At 42.5% G+C, this 23,459-nt stretch overlaps 1 protein-coding gene across 1 annotated transcript in view; it reads right to left on the bottom strand.

Annotated features, from left to right (window-relative positions):
• Window positions 1-227: 227 nt before the first annotated feature.
• The window catches only part of LOC138743251 (organic cation/carnitine transporter 2-like), an 83,561-nt gene continuing 60,329 nt past the window's right edge, over window positions 228-23,459 (bottom strand). Inside the window, exons 5-10 of the mRNA XM_069898228.1 lie at window positions 19,879-20,005; window positions 10,872-10,972; window positions 8,877-9,091; window positions 6,926-7,108; window positions 1,258-1,393; window positions 228-687 (exon numbers count right to left, since the gene is read on the bottom strand). Coding sequence (XP_069754329.1) covers window positions 561-687; window positions 1,258-1,393; window positions 6,926-7,108; window positions 8,877-9,091; window positions 10,872-10,972; window positions 19,879-20,005 — 889 coding nt within the window. The 3' untranslated portion in view covers window positions 228-560. The remainder of the gene's footprint in view (window positions 688-1,257; window positions 1,394-6,925; window positions 7,109-8,876; window positions 9,092-10,871; window positions 10,973-19,878; window positions 20,006-23,459) is intronic.

The following is a 23,459-nucleotide window of genomic DNA, read 5'->3' as shown; positions in this document are numbered from 1 at the left end:
ATTGGAGCGCTTACACCCCTAACGTCGAAGTACTCGAGATGGCAGAGGTCGACAGCATCGAGTCCACGCTGCTGAAGATCCAGCTGCGCTGGATGGGTCACGTCTCCAGAATGGAGGACCATCGCCTTCCCAAGATCGTGTTATATGGCGAGCTCTCCACTGGCCACCGTGACAGAGGTGCACCAAAGAAAAGGTACAAGGACTGCCTAAAGAAATCTCTTGGTGCCTGCCACATTGACCACCGCCAGTGGGCTGATAACGCCTCAAACCGTGCATCTTGGCGCCTCACAGTTTGGCGGGCAGCAACCTCCTTTGCAGAAGACCGCAGAGCCCACCTCACTGACAAAAGGCAAAGGAGGAAAAACCCAACACCCAACCCCAACCAACCAATTTTCCCTTGCAACCGCTGCAATCGTGTCTGCCTGTCCCGCATCGGACTTGTCAGCCACAAACGAGCCTGCAGCTGACGTGGACTTTTTACCCCCTCCATAAATCTTCGTCCGCGAAGCCAAGCCAAAGAAAAAAAATAGATTACAATTTAAGGTGGGAAAAGTGATTGCTTATCCAATTTTGTTTTCCTGCAGGTCAGTTGCTGGTTTAATTTTCTCCTCTTCTTTTATAACAGTGTTCAAGTTTCTTTTCTTATAAATACAGAAGTCATTTTTGGGCAAACCTCGATATCTGAATCTGTAATCAAATAAAAAGTGTTGTGAGGAAGAATGAACATTAATCGGAAACCTTCTCTGAGTCTATAGATGGATAGAGTCAGATATTACTCTAGATTGTTATAATTTCATAAATATCAGGTGATCAGTCATCAAATAAAAATATTACAATAATGAAGAATTCTATTCACAAATTGGCACAGTCAAGGTTGGAAAAGGAAACTTTTCACATGATGGTTCATTGGAAAACATCAATCTTAACTCACTGGGTAGAAAGTGTAAGTATTTACCACTTATTATTAATCATTAAAAAAGCTGGAGATGGAAGCCACCTCTGCTTGAATGTGTGGGAGAACAGGAGCAGGACTTGACTTGATGGAACATCTAGGACTGCATGAAGCCAGAATTAACCTGCTGGAGGCTGTAGATGAGGTACATTGAAAGAATTGGACTGGAATGATGTTGCAGTATGATGGGAATACTGCACTGCCAGGTTTCTTCAGGATCCAAGTAGAAAATGTGGGTGTGAAATTGATTAAGGAAATTTTCCTGAACAGTGAGAAATTATAGAAAAAAAAATTATTCAACCTACCTCCTGATATTTTGCATTTGTTCAATGGTGTCTGGGAGAGTATGATTGAAGGTTTCAGGAAGAACCAACACTAAAATTCCTGATAATGCTGTTAAACCTCCTAATAGTGTATAAGGCAAAAACTTATAATATATCCCTGTGAAAAAAACAAGATATTTTTATCAACATGGAGCCTTGCACATTATACACATCACATCTTCTTGTCCATAAATACCCTCAATACAGATACTTCAAAATAACAATTTTTCAAGTTAATTTTCAATCCATTTTTGTTACTTAACATTTTCCAGTAAAATAAAGAATGATTTTTCCAGTGAATAACTGGGGAACTGGTCAGAAATTTCAAAGATAATTAATTACAAGGTCAAGCCCACATACTGCCATTTTGTGGTTGAATACATTTACCCTCCTACCCTGTTAGAGTCACAGTCAGAGAGATGTACAGCACAGAAACAGGTAAATGCACCCTTTGGCCCACTTAGATGATGTATCACCCAACTATTTACACTAAACCCACATTAATCTCATTTTAAATCCACCCCCCTCCACCCCCAAACATTTCCATAAACTTCCTTCAGATTCTACCACTCATTTACATGCTTGGGGCAATTTAAGAGACCACCTATCCAACTGAACCACACGTATTTGGGATATGAGATGAAACTGGAGCCACGTGGAGGTGTGAAGCAGCAGCTCTGTCCACCCCCACCCCTGTGCTGTCCAGACACTCTTTGCACTTTCCTCTGATTGACAAAGTCAAAGCCTTTTGTAATCCAAGTTCCTTCATTTATCTTGGAGCTTTCACAAGAAGCTCATGTCCATTGTGTCTTCAACTAAAGAGCGACTCCTCAGTAACCATGATGTGGTAGGTGAAGAGAACCCTTGGAATGACTCTCCCTGTCGCAGACCCATGTGTAATTACCAGAATCAGATTGAATTCTTTATTGCATGTGGTCTTAATGACTGTGTCTCTTCCATAAAGTTGAAGATTAGGTTGTCAGCTTGACACTTTATTTCTTTGTTGTTTGTGGATTTACTCAAGGCCTTCTTGCATCTGAGATGGTATAAAAACATCAACACTGCAGATGCTAGAGTCTTGAGCAAACAATGAGCTGCTGGAAGAATTCAAAAGATCAGATAGCATTCAAGTGTAGAAATGGTCAGTCAGGACAATATATTTGTCCTGGTATGCAGTTCACAGGAGATCAGGAAGTGGCAGGAGTGGGGGTGGGGTATGGTGGGAGGGGTAGGGGTGGTTGGGTGTGAGGTGGGGAGGTGGGGAGGTGGGGGAGGGGAAAAATGAGAAACAACCAGTGCTAATCATAAACCATGGTTGGACACAGAGGTTCATATACTTCTCAAAGCTTGAGATACAGCCTTCAGGGCAGAAAACAAGTTGACACTAAGGTGAGCTCGGGCTGAACTCTCCCATGCAATCAGCCGAAGTGGAGGTATGCAATTGTCAGCTGTGCGACACCAGTGGCTGGAGGCACGTGGCAAGGAATCAAAACAATTACAGATCATAAGAAAACCTTGCGAGTCAATGACAATGACACCACTTTTCCAAACAGACTGAACATCTTCTATGCACAGTTCAATGAGAAGAACAAACAAAGCTCCGTCTCTCCCTAAAGAACAGGCTGCTTGTATAGCTGCACCTGAGATGAGGACAGCCCTCACCATGGTGAACCCACACAAGGCAGCAGGACCAGATAACATATCCAGTTGGGTACTGAAAGACTGTGCAGACCAACTGACAGGGAGTTCCTTTCGGAGATCGTCAACAAGTGTTTGCTGCAGTCCATTGTTCCCACGAGTTTTAAGACAGCTACCATCATTCCAATAGCAAAGAGAGCAAAAGTAACAGGATGCAATGACTACCCCACAGTGGCAATGACTTCCACTATTATGTAATGCTTCAAGAATTTGGTGATAGAACGCATGAAAGTGCACCTCCCAGAGATGCTGGACTCATTTTAATATGCTTACAGATGGAACTATTCCACTCTTTCTGACCCACTTGGAGAATGATGCCTTGTATGCCAGGCTGCTGTTCATTGACTTAATACAATCATTCACAGAGTGTAGTGGAGAAGCTGTCCTTGTTGGGGCCCAACACCTTTCTCTGTAACTGGATTGAAGACATCCAAATGGAAAGACCATGGTCTGTCCTGATTGGCAGAAGAACATCGAACACCATGACACTAAGCACTGGCACACCTCAAGGCTGTAGGCTCAACCAGCTCTTGTTCACACAACTGGCCCATTACTGAAAGGCAAGTTCCAGCTCCAACAGTCATCAAGTTTGTTGATGACATTGCATTAATTGGCCTCATCAGCAACAAAGATGAGTCATGATACAAGGAAGAGGTGGAGAATCACATGAAATGGTGCGAGAGTAACAACCTGAGCCTCAATGTGGACAAGACAAAGGAGATGATCATGGACATCAGGAGGACCAGGAAGGACCAGCCTCCACTTCACATAAATAGCTCGATAGTGGAGAGAGAGGGGAGAGGACCAAATTCTTCGCAATTCACTGAAGAGGTGACCTATCCTGGATACTTAACACCTCCTCAAATCAGGAAAACACAACAGCAACTACACTTCCTTAGAAGGCTGTGGCAGACAAGGCTACTGGTCATCATTCTGTCAACTTTCTCTAGGAATACCATGTAGATTGTCCTGGCCAGCTGCATCACCGTGTGTTATGTTTGCAGTAAAGCATGAAATAGCAGATTTATCCACAGGACCATAGAAGTAGCAGAAAGGATCACTGAGGTATCCCTCTCTCCTCCCTAACACTGATGTGATTTACTGGGATTGTTCTTGAAAGGGAGCTCGCAAAATTTGTAAGGACCCTACCATCCCACACTTTGTAGCATCTTCCAGCTACCCTGTGGGGAAAGAGGTACAGAAGTATGAGAACCAGATCCATCAGGCTGAGGAACAGCTTATTCTCACAGGCAGTGAGATTGCTGAATATTTGCTAACTGTTAGAACAACTTCCTGTGACTACTATTTATGAATAATGTTTATTTTTAATATATTTTATAAGACAGGAATATAGATTCAATATAGAACATCACAGCACAGAAAATAAGCCTTTCAGCCCTTCTAGTCTTTGCCAAACTATTATTCTGCCTAGCCCCACGGATCTGCACATGGACGATAGTCCTCTATACCCCTCCCATCCATGTACCTGTCCAAACCTTTCTTAACTGTCAAAAATGAGCCTGCATTCACTTCCGCTGGCATCTCGTTCAACATTCCCACTCTCACTATGAAGAAGAACATCTGCAAACTTATTAACCCATTCACTGACTTTTTCATCCCGATCATTTATATTCCAACATCACAAACAACAGGGGTCCTAGCACTGATGCCTGTGGAACACCATTGATTGCATACCTGCAAACAGAATATCCTTTCAGCACTACCCTCTGTCATTGATGGGGCAGCCAATTTTAAACCCAAACCATCAATTCACTGTGGATCCCATGTATCTATACCTTTTAGATTCACCTATTAGCCACATGAACTTCATTTGGCATTTTAAACATCTACTGCCCTAAAGATAAAGGCAAAGGTTCCATTATTGTCATGTCATTTAGAATGCAACATAAATGAAATTCTTTAACTTTTCTCTACTTTGCCCCTCACAGAAACCTACAGCACCTGGCATTCCTAGGTGACCTCCCCTCCATGTACTGACCAGGCATGATCCTGCTTAGCTCCTGAGATCAGGTATATTCAGGTTATTGGGCTGGACTCTGGTAAACCATCTTTGCCTCACCTTCTCAAAAGATTCAATAAAATTTGTTAGACATGACCTGTCCCTGTGTATATGTATAGTTTGTATGTGTTTTATGTTTGCATGTGTGTTTGCACTGTTTTTGCACCATGGATTGGAGATCACTTTCATCAGGTTGAACTGGTACAATCAATGATCAATAAACTTGAAGTTGAACATTGTTTCAGGTTGGGACCGGATGCTTGAATGAGATGAAAGTTAAAAAAAAGGGTAATATTATATACATGAAGGAGAAAAGAAGATGCAAAAGGCCAGCAGGTTAACATGATGTATTTTGTATTCAATGCCCTGATCTCAGAAGACAAACATGCCACGTACATTTTTTCTCTGCTCCTTCTAACTATGCTGTCACTTTTTGGGAATTGTATACTTGTAACCCCAAGTCATTGTGTACTACGATTCACTCTCATTTAATCAACCAAATTGCATCATTCATTTGTCCATGATCCCAGTTGATCCAAATCCTCTTGTAACCATTCATAAACTTCTTCACTGTCAACTCCACCACCACTTTTGGTGGCATATCAAACTTATTTATTATGCCAGTTATATACTCATATAAATTGTTAATATAGCAGATAAACAATAGATGACCCAGAATTGACCTCTGTAGAAGGTCACTGGTGACAGGGTCTACCCTGAGAAGCAACCCTTTAGAACCACTCTCTAAGTCCTCCTACCAAAACAATTTTGTATGCAGTTGTCTAGCTCACTCTAGATCCAAGACATGTTAAAATCCATGGAGACAATAGATCCTCTTGGTCACATGGTTTAACTTAAGAGATATGACTGAAATACATATAAGATATATATGGGAAGATAGGGCAAGGACTGTCAAAATACATATAACCAAAGCCTTGCAGAGGCGCGCAGCCTGCGGCTCGGGCTAACACAGAAAATGGTTGTTGAATGTGGTGACCAGCAAAGCATCATGCGGGCTGATACAGCCATTTCCATATAGGCTGCTAGCAGAGTGGTGAAACTGGCCAATCACTGCCAGTGGATCACAGGGGGCCCAATTGGGGCCCAGGCATCCGAGGTAACCAACTGGCATCTGACCAGCTCATGCCACGCCCTGGTGGTGACACAGCTGAGCTAACTAGAAAAGACAGAGCTGCCACTGAATAAACTCAGTGTCGAATACACTCTACTGATGTGTGTGTCTTTCTTCTCCTCCGGATTCAAGCTACAGCCTTAGGGCTATAACTGAGAGCTATAACCTAACTGTATCCGTAGCGACCTTACTACATTCTCACACATTCAATGAAATGTTTGTAGACACCAAGGTGAAATTAGCTTCTGAACCTATTACCAACTTTTCTTCATCGTTGCATAGCAAAAGGCCAGGCTTATCAACACACTATTCCATTGCCCTAAACAGAGTTTCTGAACAAGCAAGGGCATAGAGAAAATTGTTAAGATTGAATGACAATTGCCAGTTTCACGTTAGTCCACAATAAGAGAAGTATTGTAGTGCAAGTGGCTCAAATTTATAAATATAATGATTTATTTAATGACCTATTATAAATCCGTGGTCCTTTCTTCGTGATTATTTAAAGACCTGACACTTAAAAAGTTCTCTCTAAATTCTGTAAATATTCACCATGCTAATCCTTTCACTAAATGCCATAATTTTTGTTTTAAAAATGTAAAAAAAATGTAGAAATAGTATAAATAGTAGAAGAGAATGGAAGGAATGATTTTATTCTGTATTTTTGTGAATTCTTTTATCTTTACAACATTTGCACAAGTAGCATGGGCCTTCAAATTGTTTGTGGGTTCTGGGACACTACCATAAAATCATACAAAAGGTTTTGTTTCATTTACATACATATAGTCAAACAATGACCTTACCAAGATAAAAAATATAAGGTGAGAGGATACAGCTCAGCCTGCTGGCCATTGAGTTCACTCCAATGCCCGTGTTCCTTATAGCCGTTGGATACAGTTCAGCGGAGTAGACATAAACCATGCCAAAGGCACATGTGTAGGCAAGTTTTCCAATCATCACCAGCACAGTGGCAAGTTCTGAAAAATCTAAATAAACCCAGAAATAATCATAAACTTGTTGGATTTGCTTCTATGTAATTGTCTGTAAAATCTTGCCATCTGCCTGTGTGTAGACAGATTTATTGAATACCTGTTTTGTCATAAGCAGTTGCCAGATGGAATTATAAATCAGGATTAAATGGTGCACACTTCATTCATTACAATTAATGGCAGGCAAGACATTCCTGGACAATTTTCAATGTATTTCTCCAATGGACATCTCTAGATTCTCAACACATATTAATGAAATAAGGTTGGAATTATAATTATTTAACAGGTGAAAATGAAGCACATGGTATAAAGACATCACATTAATTCTGAGTGGGCAAATTACACAGGGACTTCAGGGTGCAAGCAACCAGAAAGGAGCTTGGTATTTCCCATTTTTGTTCCTGAACCTTGGAGCAAACCTATGGATTGGGATGCTTAAGAAAAACTCAAAGTGATTGCATACACTTTGAACAATACATGAAGAGTGGACCAACTTTGCTATTGTCTATCTTGTCTCCTGTCTTTTTCCATGTCAATCACGTGCTAGCGCCCACCAAGTCAAATGTATAAACTGATGCAGAATGACCTGTTTTACAAAATTAAATAACACGTCCAGCAAACTCAAAATCAATGTCAAGGCAATAGGATGTCAAAATAACAGGGAGTTATGAACGCTGCTGATAAGCAGATCAACATTGTGACATAGTTGCCATAGTGGCTCGGGCAACGCTACTACAGCACCAGCGATTGGAACTGGGATGCAAATCCCAAGCTGTCTGTGAGGAGCTGGCATGTTCTCTTCGTGTGTGCATGGGGTTTCCTCGGGAGCTCCGGTTTCTTCTCACTGTTCGAAATGAACCGGGGGTGTAGGTTAATTGGGAGTAATTGAGTGGCATGAGCTTTTGGGTCAAAATGGCCTGAATGTCTAAAAAAAGACAAGCAATGAAAAGGAGCTATTACATAATGTTGCAAAACAGTGTTATAAAACTGCACAAGACCAAAGAGACACAGCCTTGAATGAGAGCTGCATCAAATACCCCACTGCAGAATAGAACAAATTGCCCAATAATACAAAATTAAGAGTTGTTTTTCTTACTGCAGTAGTGTCACTTTTCTGAAATTAAAGTCAGATAAAATCAGATGTGAATAATCATGGAAGAACCTTTTTAAATGTTACTTCTTCATTGGAGTGTTCATTCAATAGTTGGCATACTCTTCGCTAGTTTGAATGACTGCAGCTCCAAATTTAAGGAACTGTTTCAGTGATTTTTATGCTCAGCATCCACTCAATAGCTTAATATGCTGTGAACATATCCAATAGGGAAACAAACCCTTACAGGTGCTTTGATGATGCCATTTTATCTTTGGGTCATAAAAAGAAATTAACTAATTCTGCCAAATTATTAATTCATTTAAAATGTAACTGGTTTCTTTCTCACACCTTTCATTAAATCAAAATAATTTTACTTATTAAAAGGTAAGATTTCAGGAATCAAAAGTATTTTAGAAAAATCACAGTTAAGTTACTTAGTTCTCGCGCTCTCTTTTCCTTGGAAGTTTTCATCCTACTAATTTTCTCTCAGTATTCTCCACCTAGCACTTCATTCTCACAATAATCAGAAGATCATTGAGATTGAGGTAGTTTATGGAACTATGCAGTAGGAAGTTAAAACCACTTACTTGGGGGAACCATAAAATTCAAGCTTGAAATGTTTAATAAAAATCAGAATGCAATTATTTTAGCTGGACTCTAAAAATAATTTACCTGAAGGGATGAATGAGATGAATAAAATGACAGCTCCACCAAAAACAAGAATGATTGAAAGGCTGAGTCTGCGTGAAAACTTCCAAAGCAAAAGCCAGGATGCTATGTAGGCAGGAATTTCAATGACACCAGAGAAGAAACAATTCAAATAGTTGTTGCCATAAAGACTGGGAGTGTTCAACGACAGGCCAAAGAATCCAACTGCTATAATCATCCTGCAAATGATAAAAATTATTTTAAAGAATTTTCCAAAACTTTCCTTCTTAAACCCATTGCATTCAATTTTGACATTACATCCGCCATCTCCCCAAAGAAGTCAGATACAAATCAGATTCATATATATATTATCAAATATTAGAAAGTGTACACAAGCTTCCAAGACAGCCAGTTATGAAACAACAGCATTTCCATTAGAATATATTGTAAAATCAAATGCTCCGGATTATAATTATGCATAGTTCCATTGCACCCTTGTAAGGTGTACTGGATCCCTAAAATTCACACAGCCATTGCGAGACCCAGCCAAAGTACATGGTAGGAGGTACACTATTCATTTGCACCAAGTGTAAAGATGTAGCTTGAAATTCTCTTTCAAAAGATAAATCCTGAGATAATTTATTTTGTAAGAATTATTGTCATTTATTTAAGTTGCTATGTGAATAGAAATTGATGAAACAGGTTGCTATGGACCATGGACTGATGTTTTGGATTGTGGACTGTCGTTATAAAGGATGGGCTTTTGCTAAGAACTCCCTGCAACTTGTAGCAGAGCTGAGCACTGACTCTCCAATTGCTTGGAACTTTTGAGAACAAAGGGAGAATCCAGCTGTGAAGCAGAGAACAGCAGTTGGAACAGCAGAATGGCAGTTGGAGTGGCAGAGGGCAGCTGGAGAGCTGTGTGAAATGCACGTGCCTCATAAGTGAGGATTTGTAAATTGACTGCAACACCACATCTGTCATTTCTCTCTCCAACATTCAACATGATGTCCTTTGTTATCAGTTAAAGAATTAAATTTAGGCATTGAACTTTGAGATTGAATTCTGTGAACTGCGTTTTTTTTGGACTGACTTACTTGACTGACTGAACTGACGTTATTGAAATTTTCCTTTATTGAACATTGGGCACAGACTGTAATGGTCTGGGTTTTTTTTAAACATACACTCTATTTATGAACATATGATATCTGTATATTTGCTATAGATACTTATAGTGGGTTAATTGTGTTAAGGCATTATATTGTTAATAGTCACTAATAAATATAGAGTTAAAATTTAACGCTTTTGAATTGCATCTTTTGTTGTCATTGGTTTGAGACGTTAGAAACGATCAATAATTCCAGTTCTGTGCAATTCCAAAAACTCCATGGGCTGAAAGTTGGAGGCAGAATTTGTGAGTGTAATAGAGAAGGATCACAAACTAACAATGATTTTGTGTGGCTGGAACAGAGAAGTCTGGGAGATGCACAAATATTTGATGGTGAAAAAAATAAGATGACAGAGCAGTTAATAATGAGATCTTGGAATCTGTAAATAAAAGCACAAAAGTCGAATTTTGCTGAGCTGAATTTCTCCAGCACTTCAGTGTATTAATCATCTGGAAATTTTTTCATTTAACTTCAGATAAAAGTGCTCTTTTTTATTTACTGTTATCCATAGGAGAATCAAAATTCACTGAAATTGAGGTAATTCCAATCAGGAAAACAGCACCATGTGGCAAAGCCATGATCAAAATGACTGTTGGTGTGCATTGTGACCAATCATCTGCTCCAATGGGCTGTGAGGATATCATTATTACCCACGTGACATCGGTAAATTACTGAAGGTATAGATTCACGGCGATTGCCAAAAGAATGAGCAGCAAAATGAAGACGAGCGATTTAATGATATGTGTGATTATGATTTCCAGAGATATGGGTAAAAATGATGTAGGGGGACATAAAGGGTCATTGTAGATATTATGGCCTCCTACTGAACTATGATTGATGAAATACTCACCACATCAGCATATTGATGATAGTAATGAGTCGGATGTTGTTAGTTTTTACTAAATGAATAATTGAATGAGACTGTGCACTTTTAGCCTTCAAATCTTCAAGCTGCAATGATAAAAAGAAATGGCTTGCTTGTAGATTAATAGAAAAATATTATTATGACTTTCACTGGAAGTTCAAATTGACATAAATTAACATGAAAACTTTGTACTGTAGCCGTGCACGACTCGGAAAAAAGACACACACGTGAGTGTAGTCAGGTATAGCTTTGATTTATTGGGGGCTCAAGCCTGACTTTTATACTGTTCATGTTCCTGCTGCTTCCCCCTTTTGCCTATATAACAAAAGTGGGTTTCCCGCATGCCGGTACATTCCTACATGCCTTCTTCCCTGTGCGTGTTCCCTAGTTGTTGGCTGTGCAGCAGGGCTAGTGCCATTTTGGGGTCGCTGGCCCTTATGCTGCCCAAGCCGTTCATCAGCCGGCTCATTTGCTGGGGCCAGTGCCGCTGCGTAATCTGCTGGCTTTTGGTTGTGCTTGGTGCCAGCTTGAATGCTGCCGTGGCAGGCCGCTACACGACCCCACCCCCAGAACTGGCGGTATTGTCCTTGGTACCCTGAGGAAATGTCTCTGCAGGTTTCAGTGGCCTGCCTCCTTTACGTGGTGCTAGTTTCTCGACTGGGTGTGCCGGGTCCAGGTGTGCCAGCTTTAACCTGTCCGTAGTGAAGACCTCCATCTTACCTCCAACCTCTAGCTCGAATGTTGCTCCATTTTTATGAATGACCTGGAACGGACCCTCGTATGACTTCTGCAGTGGTGGACGGTGTGGACCCCTGCCAGTGAAAACATACACACAGTCCTGCAGGTCTTAGGGTATGTTGCTCCTTGCATGTCTGTGCCTGGCAGATGGAGTTGGGGCCAGGTTGCCGACTCTTTCCCATAGTTCACGGAAGAGAGCTGCCACACCATCCTGCTGTCCGCCTGGAGACGGTATGAATTCCCCCGAGACCACCAGTGGAACTCTATAGACGAATTCACCCAAAGAGGTGTTGAGTGCTGTGCAGATACTTAGCAGTGTCCATGGTAGTTTGTCTATCCAGTTAGGTCCTTGCAGTCTGGTCATGAGCGCAGCCTTGAGATGCCTGTGGAAGCGCTCCATTTAACTGTGGGTGATAGGCCGGTGTGTGGTGCAGCTTGGTGCCCCCTAGGCTGGCGAAGTCGAACCAGAGGCTGGGCCCCTCTGTCCAATATAATGTGGGACCATGCCACCCAAGAGGAGATGAGGGCTCTGGCGCACGAGGTTATAGATATGTCTGCCTGCGGGACTGTTTCCGACCACCTGGTGAAGAGATGGACCATCGTGAACAGGTAGCAGAAACCCTGGGAAACTGGTAAATGTCCCACTATGTCCACGTGGACGTGGTTGATGGGCTTGAAGTACTGAGATTGGGTCTTGGTACGCCACGGCACCTTGGTTGTTTGGCACTGCATGCACACCTTCGCCTGCCTGCTGACCTGTTTTCATAATCCATACCATACGTGTTTGCTGGTCACCAGTCAGATTATGGTCCTGATAAATTGGTGAACCAGCCCGTGGATGGAATCGAAAACCTTCCATTTCCAAGCCACCAGGACAATAGGTCTGACCTGGCTGGTTGCCATGTAACCGGCACCAACTGGGATGTCCTGGAGTTGCAGTCCCAATATGGCTGTCCTGTTCTTGGGCATCTCTGCATTGTCATGCTGCACCTTCACCAGTGCCACGAAATCCACTCCCTTTGATAATGTGTAGATACTCTGTTTGGAAAGTGGATTGGCCACCACATTGTCCTTGCCAGAGACATGCCTTACATCTGTGGTATACTCCAAGATGTAAGACAGGTGACACTGTTGGTGGGCTCATCAGGGGTCCGAGATCTTGACCAAGGTGAAAGTCAGCGGCTTGTGGTCTGTGAAGGCCTTAAAAGTCTTCCCTTGAGGAAGTACCTAAAGTGGCAGATAGCCAAGTACAGCACTAGAAGCGCTCTGTCAAAAGTGCTGTATTTAGTTCCAGTAGTCACAAATATTTGCTGAAGAAAGCCAGGGGTTGCCAACTCCCTTCAATCTGCTGCTCCAGAACTCCACTGATCACTGTTTCTGAGGCGTCCTCCATCAGGCCCTGGAGTGTGTCAAAAAAGTGGCACCTGCCAGGGCTTCCTTGGCCTTCACAAAGGCTTCTTCTGACTTCTCATCCCATGTTTTGTCCTTTGCCTTGCCGCCATCAAGATGAATAAGGGCCTCATAAACCAGGTGGCCATGGAGATGAACCTTTGGAAAAGTTGATCATCCCATGAACTCCTGTTGTGCTGGGCCTAGGAAACTTCCGGATTGCCTCCACCTTGCTGGGTAGTGGTGTGGCCCCTTCCTTGGTTATCCTATGGCCAGGGAAGTCGATGGCCTCCAACTTGAACTGGCGTTTGGCTGGATTGATCGTCAGTCTGAATTCGTTCAGCCAAGTAGATGTTGCAAAGGTGCATGAAGTGTTCTTGTCGGTCCCTCCTCGCCACAACGATGTGTCATCTAAGTAGACGAAGATGCCATCCAGGTCTCGGTACATTGCATCTATCAGCCACTGGAAGGTCTGTATGACATTCTTCAACCCGAACGGCACGTGCAGGAATTTGAACAAGCCGAGTGGGGTGATGGTGGTGGTCTTGGGGATATAATCAGCGTGTACTGGGATCTGATGATATCCCACACAAAATCCACTTTGGTAGAGATCTTTATCCCATGCAGGTTGGCTGCAAAGTCCTGGATGTGCGGAACGTGGTATTGATCTAGTGTGCTGGCCTCATTATGACGACGGTAGTCATCGGACGGTCTCCAACCCCCAGTGGCTTTGGGCACCATGTGCAGGGGAGAAGCTCATGTGCTGTCTGACCACTGTACTATTCTGAGCTCTTCCAGTTTCTTCAATTCCTCCTTCGCCAGCTGACACTTTTCCAGGGGAACGAGTCTTGCTTGTGCGTGGAGCGATGGGCCTTGAGTAAGGATGTGGTGTTTTATTCCATGCCGGGGCATTGCTATGATGAATTGGGGGATGAGCACTGCCAGGAACTTTGCCATAATTTTGGCATGTTCATTTGTTGATTGCTGCACCGAGTCCAGGTGCTGTGCTGGAGGCTTGGCGTCGTTGAGGGGGAAGGTTTGGAAAAATCTATGCTTGGACCAGACTCCAACCCTTAAGGTCCACGAGAAGGCTGTGGGCATGCACGGTCTGCCCCGAGGAGCGGCTGTTCCACTGTAGCCAGTGTGAACACTCACAAGAAGGGGCTGCTTCCCAACTGCAGTTGGACCTTGATTGTGCTGTTGTTGGCAGACCTCAGCATGGGTGCCGCCTATCTGTTCCTGGTGTCCTGTCCCGACAGGGACAGGATGCTGATCTCTGCTCCTGTGTCCATGAGGAATTGCCATCCAGACTGGTGGTCCAACACATTCAAGAGGCTATCCTATTGGCCAGCCATCATGGCCATTAGCGACAGCTGGCCCTGGCATTTCCCTGAAATGTGCAAGGCAGTCTGCATTGGCGGGCTCCGAAACCCCTTCTCTGGTGGTAGAAATACCACTGGTCATCGGGATCGCCTCTTCTATAGGGCTGTTGTTCCTTCAGTGGGTCGGCAAGGGTCTGGCTGCAGGGTACGTCCCGCACTGGCAGCCCCTTCCCGAAGTCCCGTGCCGGCTGCCCTGATGTCCCGTGCCGGATGCCCTGCCCCGATGTCCTGAAGGGACAGCTGCAGGAGAAGTGCCTCAGAGCACAGTGTAGTGCTTTCAGGGCTACCACCTGAACAACCATCAACAGGTCTGCATCTGCTTCTGCAGGCGCATTCTTGGTGGAGAATGAACCTGAAAGCAACTTGTGCCTCAGCCTGGTCAAACCACATGCATGGCTGATTCGTCCAGAAGGTCGGCAGCTTGAGGTTGAACTGCTACCGGTTCATCATTGGGTTTAGACGCCGTGTAAACTATTGGGGTCACCAATTGTAGCCGCGTGCTACTTGGAAGTGTTACGGGCCCAGAAGACCCCAAAATCCAGCAGCAATAGATATTTACCAAGACAAATGTTTAGTTAAACAAAAGTTATTTTAATTTTTTTAAAAACATTATATCAGGATCAAACTTTAACTTATCACTATTAACTCAACTTAACTTATCCCCCTTCTAATTCTAAGAGCGCGTGTATGTAATGTGTGTGTAAGTTCAGAAAAGTTATTTGATTCATGTGTAAATTCAGAAAAGTTATTTGATTCACAGTCCAATCTCACTTCTCACTCTTCCAAGTTCACTGCTATCAAGCATTTCTTATTCTGTGCACAGAGTTTAACATTTATGAATTTCGTCAGGATTTGGTGTGTGAAAGGTAAATGGTTCCCATTCAGGAAGGTTCTTGTCAGTTTTCAGAAAGAGATTTGTTGCTTGTTGGACACACACAAACTGATTCCTTTTGATCAGCCACTTCATCATCTTGCAGGAGAAACTAGCCTCATCAGAGTTTTCCAGATGATAACCTCTTTCTTTCAGGTCAACACTGAGTTCCTTTTTGTTTTGTTTCCCTTATTTTGTGAAACATTATGCAGCCAGTCATTTCCTCTTGTATGGACCACAGGACTTTGACCAGGCTGAACTAAGAACTCACAACCCGTCTTCAACTCTCTCTCTCTCTCTCTCTCTCTCTCTCTCTCTCTCTCTCCCTCTCAGAGAAAACCACATGACTCTCTTAGAATAGCAAATTGCATTCACACAGACTACAGCACCAGACCCGATTTTCTGAGTCTGTTCATCTGTTGCTTTCCAAAACATACTCCACAGCATGTCCAATTAATATCTACTTGTGAAGTCCTTCAGCAAAGCAGTTTCCTTTGCCTTTACAATAGCACTGGGAGCCTGGACTGTCTGGCTTGAGCAGAACTCTGACATTTTAAATGAGATCTGTGTTGTGAAATGTTTGTGACCTACACTAAAAAAACTCACAATTTATCTCCTTCAAAACCTATCTATATACATTATAAAATATAACATAATCCATCACAGAAGTAAGACACACGAACGAGTGTAGTCAGGTAATGCTCTGGTTTATTGGGGGCTTAAGCCTGGCTTTGATACCATTTGCATTCCCACCATTTCCCCCTTTTGCTGACGTAACAGCCTGTATAACAAAAGCTGGTTTCCCGCATGCGGGTACGTTCCTATATAACAATACCTTCTTCCCCATGTGCTGTCCCTGTCTGTTGGCTGTGCAGCGGGGCCAGTGCCATTTTGGGGTCGCTGGTCCTTACGTTGCCCTAGCCATACATCCACTGTTTTGCTTGCTGGGGCCAGTGCTGCTGCGTGGTCTGGTTCCTTTTGGTTGCGCTTGCCGCCCAGAGCACCAGCCCCATTGCCACAGCGGTAGGATGCTACAGTATGACAGAATTATGTAGCATAAGGAAGAGTCAATTTAGCCACATGTATGTGCCAAACATAAGGCCCAAAGTAAAATAAAACTCTACTGCTTGCACATGATAGATAGCCATCCATTTTGTTCATTTTCATGTGTTTATAAGCTGCTTAAATGCTACTACTGTATCTCATTCCATCACTCCTGCTGGGAGCTTTTTCCAGACACACACCACTTAGGGTAAAAGTCTGTTCTGCACATCTCCCTTAAACTTTCCTTCACACTAAATGACATTATCTGGTGTGCGATAACTCTACCCTAGGGAAAATATCTGATTGTCCACCATATCCATGTCTCTCATAATTTTATAATTTTTTATCAAGTTGCCCCTCATCCTTTGAAGTTCTAGGGAAAATAATCTGTTAGTCCAATATCTCCCCATAAATCAGCCCTTTAACCCAGCCACCATCATAGTAATAACTTCTGTACCCTTTCTAAAACCACTAAATTCCTCTGAACTGGAATTAGGAATGTGAATTGGAGACATATTCCAAGTACACCCTAACCAAAGTTTCAAACTTCAGATTTATTGTCAGAGTGGATATATGACAGCACCTACAACCCTGAGACTCCTTTTTCCGGCGGGCGTGGCAAAATTACCACTAATTGGTAGAGCAAAAAATAATCTGTATACAGTGTAAACATAAACAAGCAAAGAATTGCAAACAGATAATAAATGCAAACAAACTGACTGTACAATACAAAAATAATATCAACAAAGTGCACAAGTAAGAGTCCTTAAATGAGTCTTTGATTTACTTTGGCATTGAGGAGTCTGATGCTGGAGGGTTAGCAGCTGTTCCTGAACCTAGTGGTGTGAGTCTTGTGGCACCTAAACCTCTTTCCTGATGGCAGCAGCAAGTACAGAGCGTGTGCTGGGTGGTGTGGATCCTTGATGATTGCTGCTGCTCTCTGACAGCAGCGTTCCCTGTAGATGTACTCAATAGTGGGGAGGGTATTCCCTGTAATGTCCTGGGCTATGTCCATTACCTTTTGGAGGGCTTTATGCTCAGGGGTATTGGTGTTCCTACACCAGACCATGATGCAGCTGGTCAGCCAACTTTCACCACACCTCTGTAGAAATTTACCAGGGTTTCTTGTGTCAAACCAACCTTTGCACACTTCTGAGGAAGTAAAGGCGCTGACATACATTTTTTCATGATGCCATTGGAATGTTGGGTCCAGGAAAGTAGTGAAATTCGTTGTTTTGTGGCAGTATCACAGTGCAAACATTCAAAAAGCCACTTTACAAAATTAAATAAAAATAGTGCACAAAAAATCAAAATAAGGCAGTGCCTTTAGATCATTGATCATTTAGGAATCTGATGGCAGTGGGGAAAAAGCTGTCTTTCTGTCGCTGAGTGCTCATCTTCAGGCTCCTGTACCTCTTTCCCAATGGCAGCAGAGGCATGGCCTGAGTGATGATGTTCCTTGAGGATAGAGGCTGCTTTCTTAAGACACCACCTCTTGATAGATGTCTTTAAAAGAGTGTTATGTTCTGTCAGAGACCGAGTTAACAACCCTCTGGAGTTTTACCTTGTCCTGAGGATTGGCACCCCTGTACCAGTTACAGTAATGTAACTGGCCAGAATGCCCTCCACAGTACCGTAGAAGTTTTTGAGAATCTTTGGTGACATACTGAACCTCCTAAAACACCTCACAAAATACAGGTAGACCCCTACCTATACAGGTAGACCCCTACCTATGAGGGGATTCCATTCCGGGATTCATATCATAAGGAGAAATATTGTAAGTTGGGGTTCATCTGTTGGTAGGCCAAAGTCCCCGCTGCTGCCTGGAGGATGACGACCCCGCTACTGCTGATGGTAGGCTGATGTCCCTACTGTTGCCAGTAGGAGGCTGACATTCTCACTCCGGCTGGCCCTGTGGCAAAGTGGCGCTGGGTAACTAGGGGCTGAGGAATTACCTCACAACCTATGTTGTGATTTTGAATGCATGCACAGATTGCTGTCACTCTCTCTCTCTCTTCAATCTCTCTCCCTCCCCAGTGATGGAAATCTGCACATGCGTTCCAAAATCACCTTTCTTTTAAAAAACGGAGTTGGGTCTGTCAAAGCACAATAAAGATAGTCGTCGACTTCCCTTTATTCAAAACAGATTCTGATCTTCAAAATATCATGTCAGGGGCTATCTGTATAGCCTCTGGTGAGCCTTTGTGATTGCAATGACATGGCGGCTTCAGGACAGATTCTCTGTGATGCTGACACACAGGAATTTGATGTTCTTGACCCTCTCCACTATGGAGGCTTCAATGAGGATTGGATCATGTTCCCCTGACTTCCTGCAGAAGTCCATAATCATCTTGTTGGTTTTGCTAATGTTGAATGAAAGATTGTTGGTGTGACACCATTCAACCTACTGATCTATCTCCCTCCTGTATGCTTCCTCATTAATTATGCTGAAAACCGTGATGTCATTGGTAAATTTGTAGATAGCATTGGAATTGGGCCTGGCCACACAGTAATGGATATATAGTAAGTAGACCAGTGGGCTAAGCACGCATCCTTGGGGTATGCCTGTGTTGAGAAAGAGACGTTTCCAATTTGAACTGACTATCGTCTTTTGATGAGGAAGTCTACAGTCAGTGGCAGAAGTGGGTGCAGAGGTCCTGGGCTTGGAACTTCTTGTCCAGAACCGAGGGAATAATGGTATTGAAGGCTGAGCTGTAGTCAATGAAGAGCAGCCGTATGGATGAGATGCTATTTTTGAGGTGATCTAGAGCTGAGTGTAGAACCAGCAATATTGCATCTGCTGTGAAGCGATTGTGATGAGAGGCGAATTGTGGTGGGTCCAGACCTTTCATAGGTATGTGTAGATGTTAGTGGTACTGGGCAATAGACATTGAGGCAGCTCATTCTGCTCTTCTTGGGCGCGGGGATGATTGAGGCCCTTTTGAAGCAGGAGGGAACCACTGACTGCAGCAATAAGAGGTTGAAAATGTTTATGAAGACTCCAGCTAGTTGGTTTGCACATATTTTCAGAACCCTGCCAGGCACGCCATCAGGTCTTTGCCACCCTATCTTGACCACTTTAATTGAAGCAATTAAACATTCCCGAGTAATCACAAACACCTGTGAACCCAAATGCCCCAAACGTTATGTTGCCCTGAAATGAGGGGACTATGTATAAAACTCACTGTGATTTGTACATGGTCAAACCAAAATATATGCAAATAACTGAATAAAATATGAACATGCACTTTAATCACATGCAAATTGTTTGATCACAAATTTAATACTGTGGAGCATAAGGACAAATAAAGGAAAAATTGTGTCTTTGTCACAAACATTATGGAGGGCACTGTATATAGCGATTCTTTTTGGAAACATTCTTGTGTGTTTGCTTTTAGATGAAAGTGGAATGAAATAAACTATACAAAGTTCCAGAGTTAATATATGACCTACAACAATGGATCCATACTCAAGCAAATAGAGGGGATGAGGAAAAGTATCACAAAAAGGATGTCTATATGAAAGAGCTGAATAACCACACTGTAAGCAGAAACATTGTGGGTGATACCTCAAGTTCACTGAAGAGGACATCTGGGGCCATGACACCATTTTTCTTTGCAATGGACAGGAGCAATTCTTTAGACTCCTTTGTCCTTCCATTTACCATCATCCAGCGTGGAGATTCAGGAATAAACCTGAAAGAAAAAGTGTTATTTTAGGAATTGGCTACTGTAGTGTGGATTGTGGCCTTTCCGTCTGGAACTTAGTGTGAATATGGATTGTGGTGGGTTAAGTGACCTCTTCTTCTGGAACCTAGTCTGAAGTCGCACCAACAGTCAATTAAGGTTGGACTCTGCCCACCCATTAGTGCCCCTTTAAATCACTTACTGATTACCTCGGCCAGACTCAGCTTAAAAGCCCACTATGTGTAGCTGACTCGTCTCTTTGCTCCTTGGTCCTGACTATGAATGCTGCTCTACGCCAGGTCACAAACTGTGAACATCACTGGAGGAGTTGTTGGTAATTACACGGAGCGGGACTGTAGTATTGTATGGGAATACTGACCATTGAAATGCATCCCATTGGTACAGGGAACTGGGTGTGTGTGTTGAATTCCTTGTGTTTTAAGGGTGTGCTAGTTACCAAATATTACTGGACATATGTAATTCGAGAGAGAGAGAGAGGGAAAGAGAGTAGGGGGCCACTGGTATCAGAGATCACTGTATCTGATTTGAATATCTGAATGCCTATAGTTATAGCATCAAGTGTTGTTTTATCTCTTCCCTGTTACAATTTTCCCATTTGTGCAATAAAATATCCTTTGTTTGTTAGCCTGTGAACCCTCCTAATGAACCATGTGGGAGATTATATTAACGTGTGTGTGTGTGTGTGTGTGTGTGTGTGTGTGTGTGTGTGTGTGTGTGTGTGTGTGTGTGTGTGTGTGTGTGTGTGTGAGTGAGTGTGTGTGTCTGAGAGCGAGTGTGTGTGTGAGTGTGAGAGTGAGAGTGTGTGTGAATGAGTGCATGTGAGTGTGTGTGTGTGAATGAGCGTGTATGAATGTGTGTGAGAGTGAGCGTGTGTGTGAATGTGTGTGCGTGAGTGTGAGAGTGAGTGTGTATGTGAGTGTGTGTGTGAATGAGTGTGTGTGTGAGTGTGAATGTGTGTGAGTGTGTGAGAGTGTGAGTGTGTGAGTGTGTGTGTGAATGAGTGTGTGTGAGTGTGTGTGAGTGTGAGAGAGTGTGTGTGAGTGTGTGTGAGTGTGAACGTGTCTGAGTGTGTGTGTGTGTGAGAGTGTGAGTGTGTAAGTGTGTGTGTGAATGAGTGTGTGTGAGTGTGAGAGAGTGTGTGTGAGTGTGTGTGAGTGTGAACGTGTCTGAGTGTGTGTGTGTGTGTGTGTGTGTGTGTGTGTGTGTGTGTGTGCATGTGTGTGTGTGTGTGCGTCCTGCCGGAGGCATGTGTGATAGTGTTCCTTTTCACAAACTGGGGCAGCAGGAGGTGAACTGCGAATCACAGTGGAATGTCAGAGGTACAAATTAGGATATCTGGGTGGACATATGATAAGGATAAGGGGTTCAGCAAGTTAGCAGCTTGGCAGGTGGGCAACAAGCTATCAGTCGACTGTGTCTAAAGGCTGGACCCCTGTGTGGAAAAATTTGGGCACTATGTGGCCCCATTTTTAAATGTTAATTTTAGACAGACAGCACAGTAACAGGCCAATTTGGCCCATGGGTCCGTGCCACCCAATTTCCACCCAATTAACTTACACCCCTGGTATATTTCAAACAGTGGGAGAAACCCAGAGCCCCCGGGGAAAACTACATTCCAATGGGACTCCAATAACATCAGCGCCATATGAAATTATGAATGAACTTTACAATGATAAAATAATGTAGCACTTGCTGTGTTTGCCCTGTAATGCTGCACTCCATACTATTTTGTTTCCTGTACTAATACACATAAAATTAACCTTTTATATGGATTGTCTTGCTATACATTTAACATTCTGATCTTTTTTGCAAGCCCAAGAGTTGCAGTTCATTCGAGTAACATTCTTTTTTTTTAAATTTTTTTATTTTTTTATTTTTCACACCATAAATCACATTAGCCATGATATACACTATTTCTTTTTCACACATATACAGTGACTTTTTCTCCCCCCCCCCTTTCCCCCCAAACCACACCCCCACCCCCCCTCTCATCCATTTTAGTTATACAATCTAGGTTGCATTAAGCCAGTCAGACAATGTTGTCATTCAACAAAATTACACCAGAAATTCTACTGAGTCCATTCTTTTCTTTCCTTCTCCTTCCATCAACTTAGGTAATGTTTATCCCCGGTAGATTTTCGCTATTGTATTTAATGTAAGGCTCCTATACTTGTTCGAATATTTCAATATTATTTCTTAACCAATATGTTATTTTTTCTAATGGAATACATTTATTCATTTAAATTTGGTAGTTTCTTCCTTTTAATTTGGTTATGTATTCCATTAATATTTAAAGACATATAGTTCAGCGTAGCCCTTTTATATTTTGTTTATCTTCTCTTTCCGTTTTTCCATCATTACCTTTCCTCCTTTTCCATTTCTGTTTTCTTATTTTCAACTCTTTATAAGACAACATTCCTACAACATCCAACATTATCCTTATTCTCCTATTTCTATCTTATTTAACCCCAATCTCCCCTTCACCTCCTGAGTTGTCCTTTAACCCTTGTCGGACAACCACATCTCCCCTCTCCATTTGGATTTGCGAATCCACTCGCAAGCGTCAACTGATTTTGCAGTGACCGCTATTTCCCCCCACCCCGCCTCCCCCAGAAAAGATTTCACTTTTCATATGTCACAAAGGTCACTCTTTTAATTCCCTCCTTATTCTCTCTATTCCATTACCTTCCCTTATTAATTCTTGTCTATACTATCTATATTTTCCTCTAAGTACAGATACATTCATGTATGCTCATTGTCTCTATTCACTCTTATACCTCTTTACCCGCATACATATCAATCGTGATCATTTTTACTCTCATTACCCGTCTTCATCCCTCAGTCCATTTTTGTCTTTACCCACATACATATCAATCGTGATCATTTTAACTCTCATTACCCGTCTTCCTCCCTCAGTCTATTTTTGTAATTGTTCTGCAAATTTTCGTGCTTCTTCTGGATCCGAGAATAGTCTGTTTTGTTGTCCTGGAATAAATATTTTCAATACCGCTGGATGCTTTAGTATAAATTTATACCCTTTCTTCCATAAAATCGCCTTTGCTGTATTGAACTCTTTTCTCTACTTTAGGAGTTCAAAACTTATATCTGGATAAATGAAGATTTTTTGCCCTTTATACTCCAGTGGTTTGTTGCCCTCTCTTACTTTTTCCATTGTCTTCTCCAGTACCTTTTCTCTTGTAGTATATCTTAGGAATTTTACTACAATAGATCTTGGCTTTTGTTGTGGTTGTGGTTTAGAGGCCAATACTCTATGTGCCCTTTCTATTTCCAATTCTTGCTGTAGTTCTGGACATCCTAGGGTCTTAGGGATCCACTCTTTTATAAACTCCCTCATATTCTTGCCTTCTTCATCTTCCTTAAGGCCCACTATCTTTATGTTGTTTCTTCTGTTATGGTTTTCCATTGTATCTATTTTTTGAGC

Source organism: Narcine bancroftii, chromosome 9, assembly GCF_036971445.1.
Source record: "Narcine bancroftii isolate sNarBan1 chromosome 9, sNarBan1.hap1, whole genome shotgun sequence".
Taxonomy (NCBI): Eukaryota; Metazoa; Chordata; class Chondrichthyes; order Torpediniformes; family Narcinidae; genus Narcine; species Narcine bancroftii.
The sequence above is the reverse complement of the archived record's forward strand: the minus strand, read 5'-3'. Positions and strand labels throughout refer to the sequence as shown.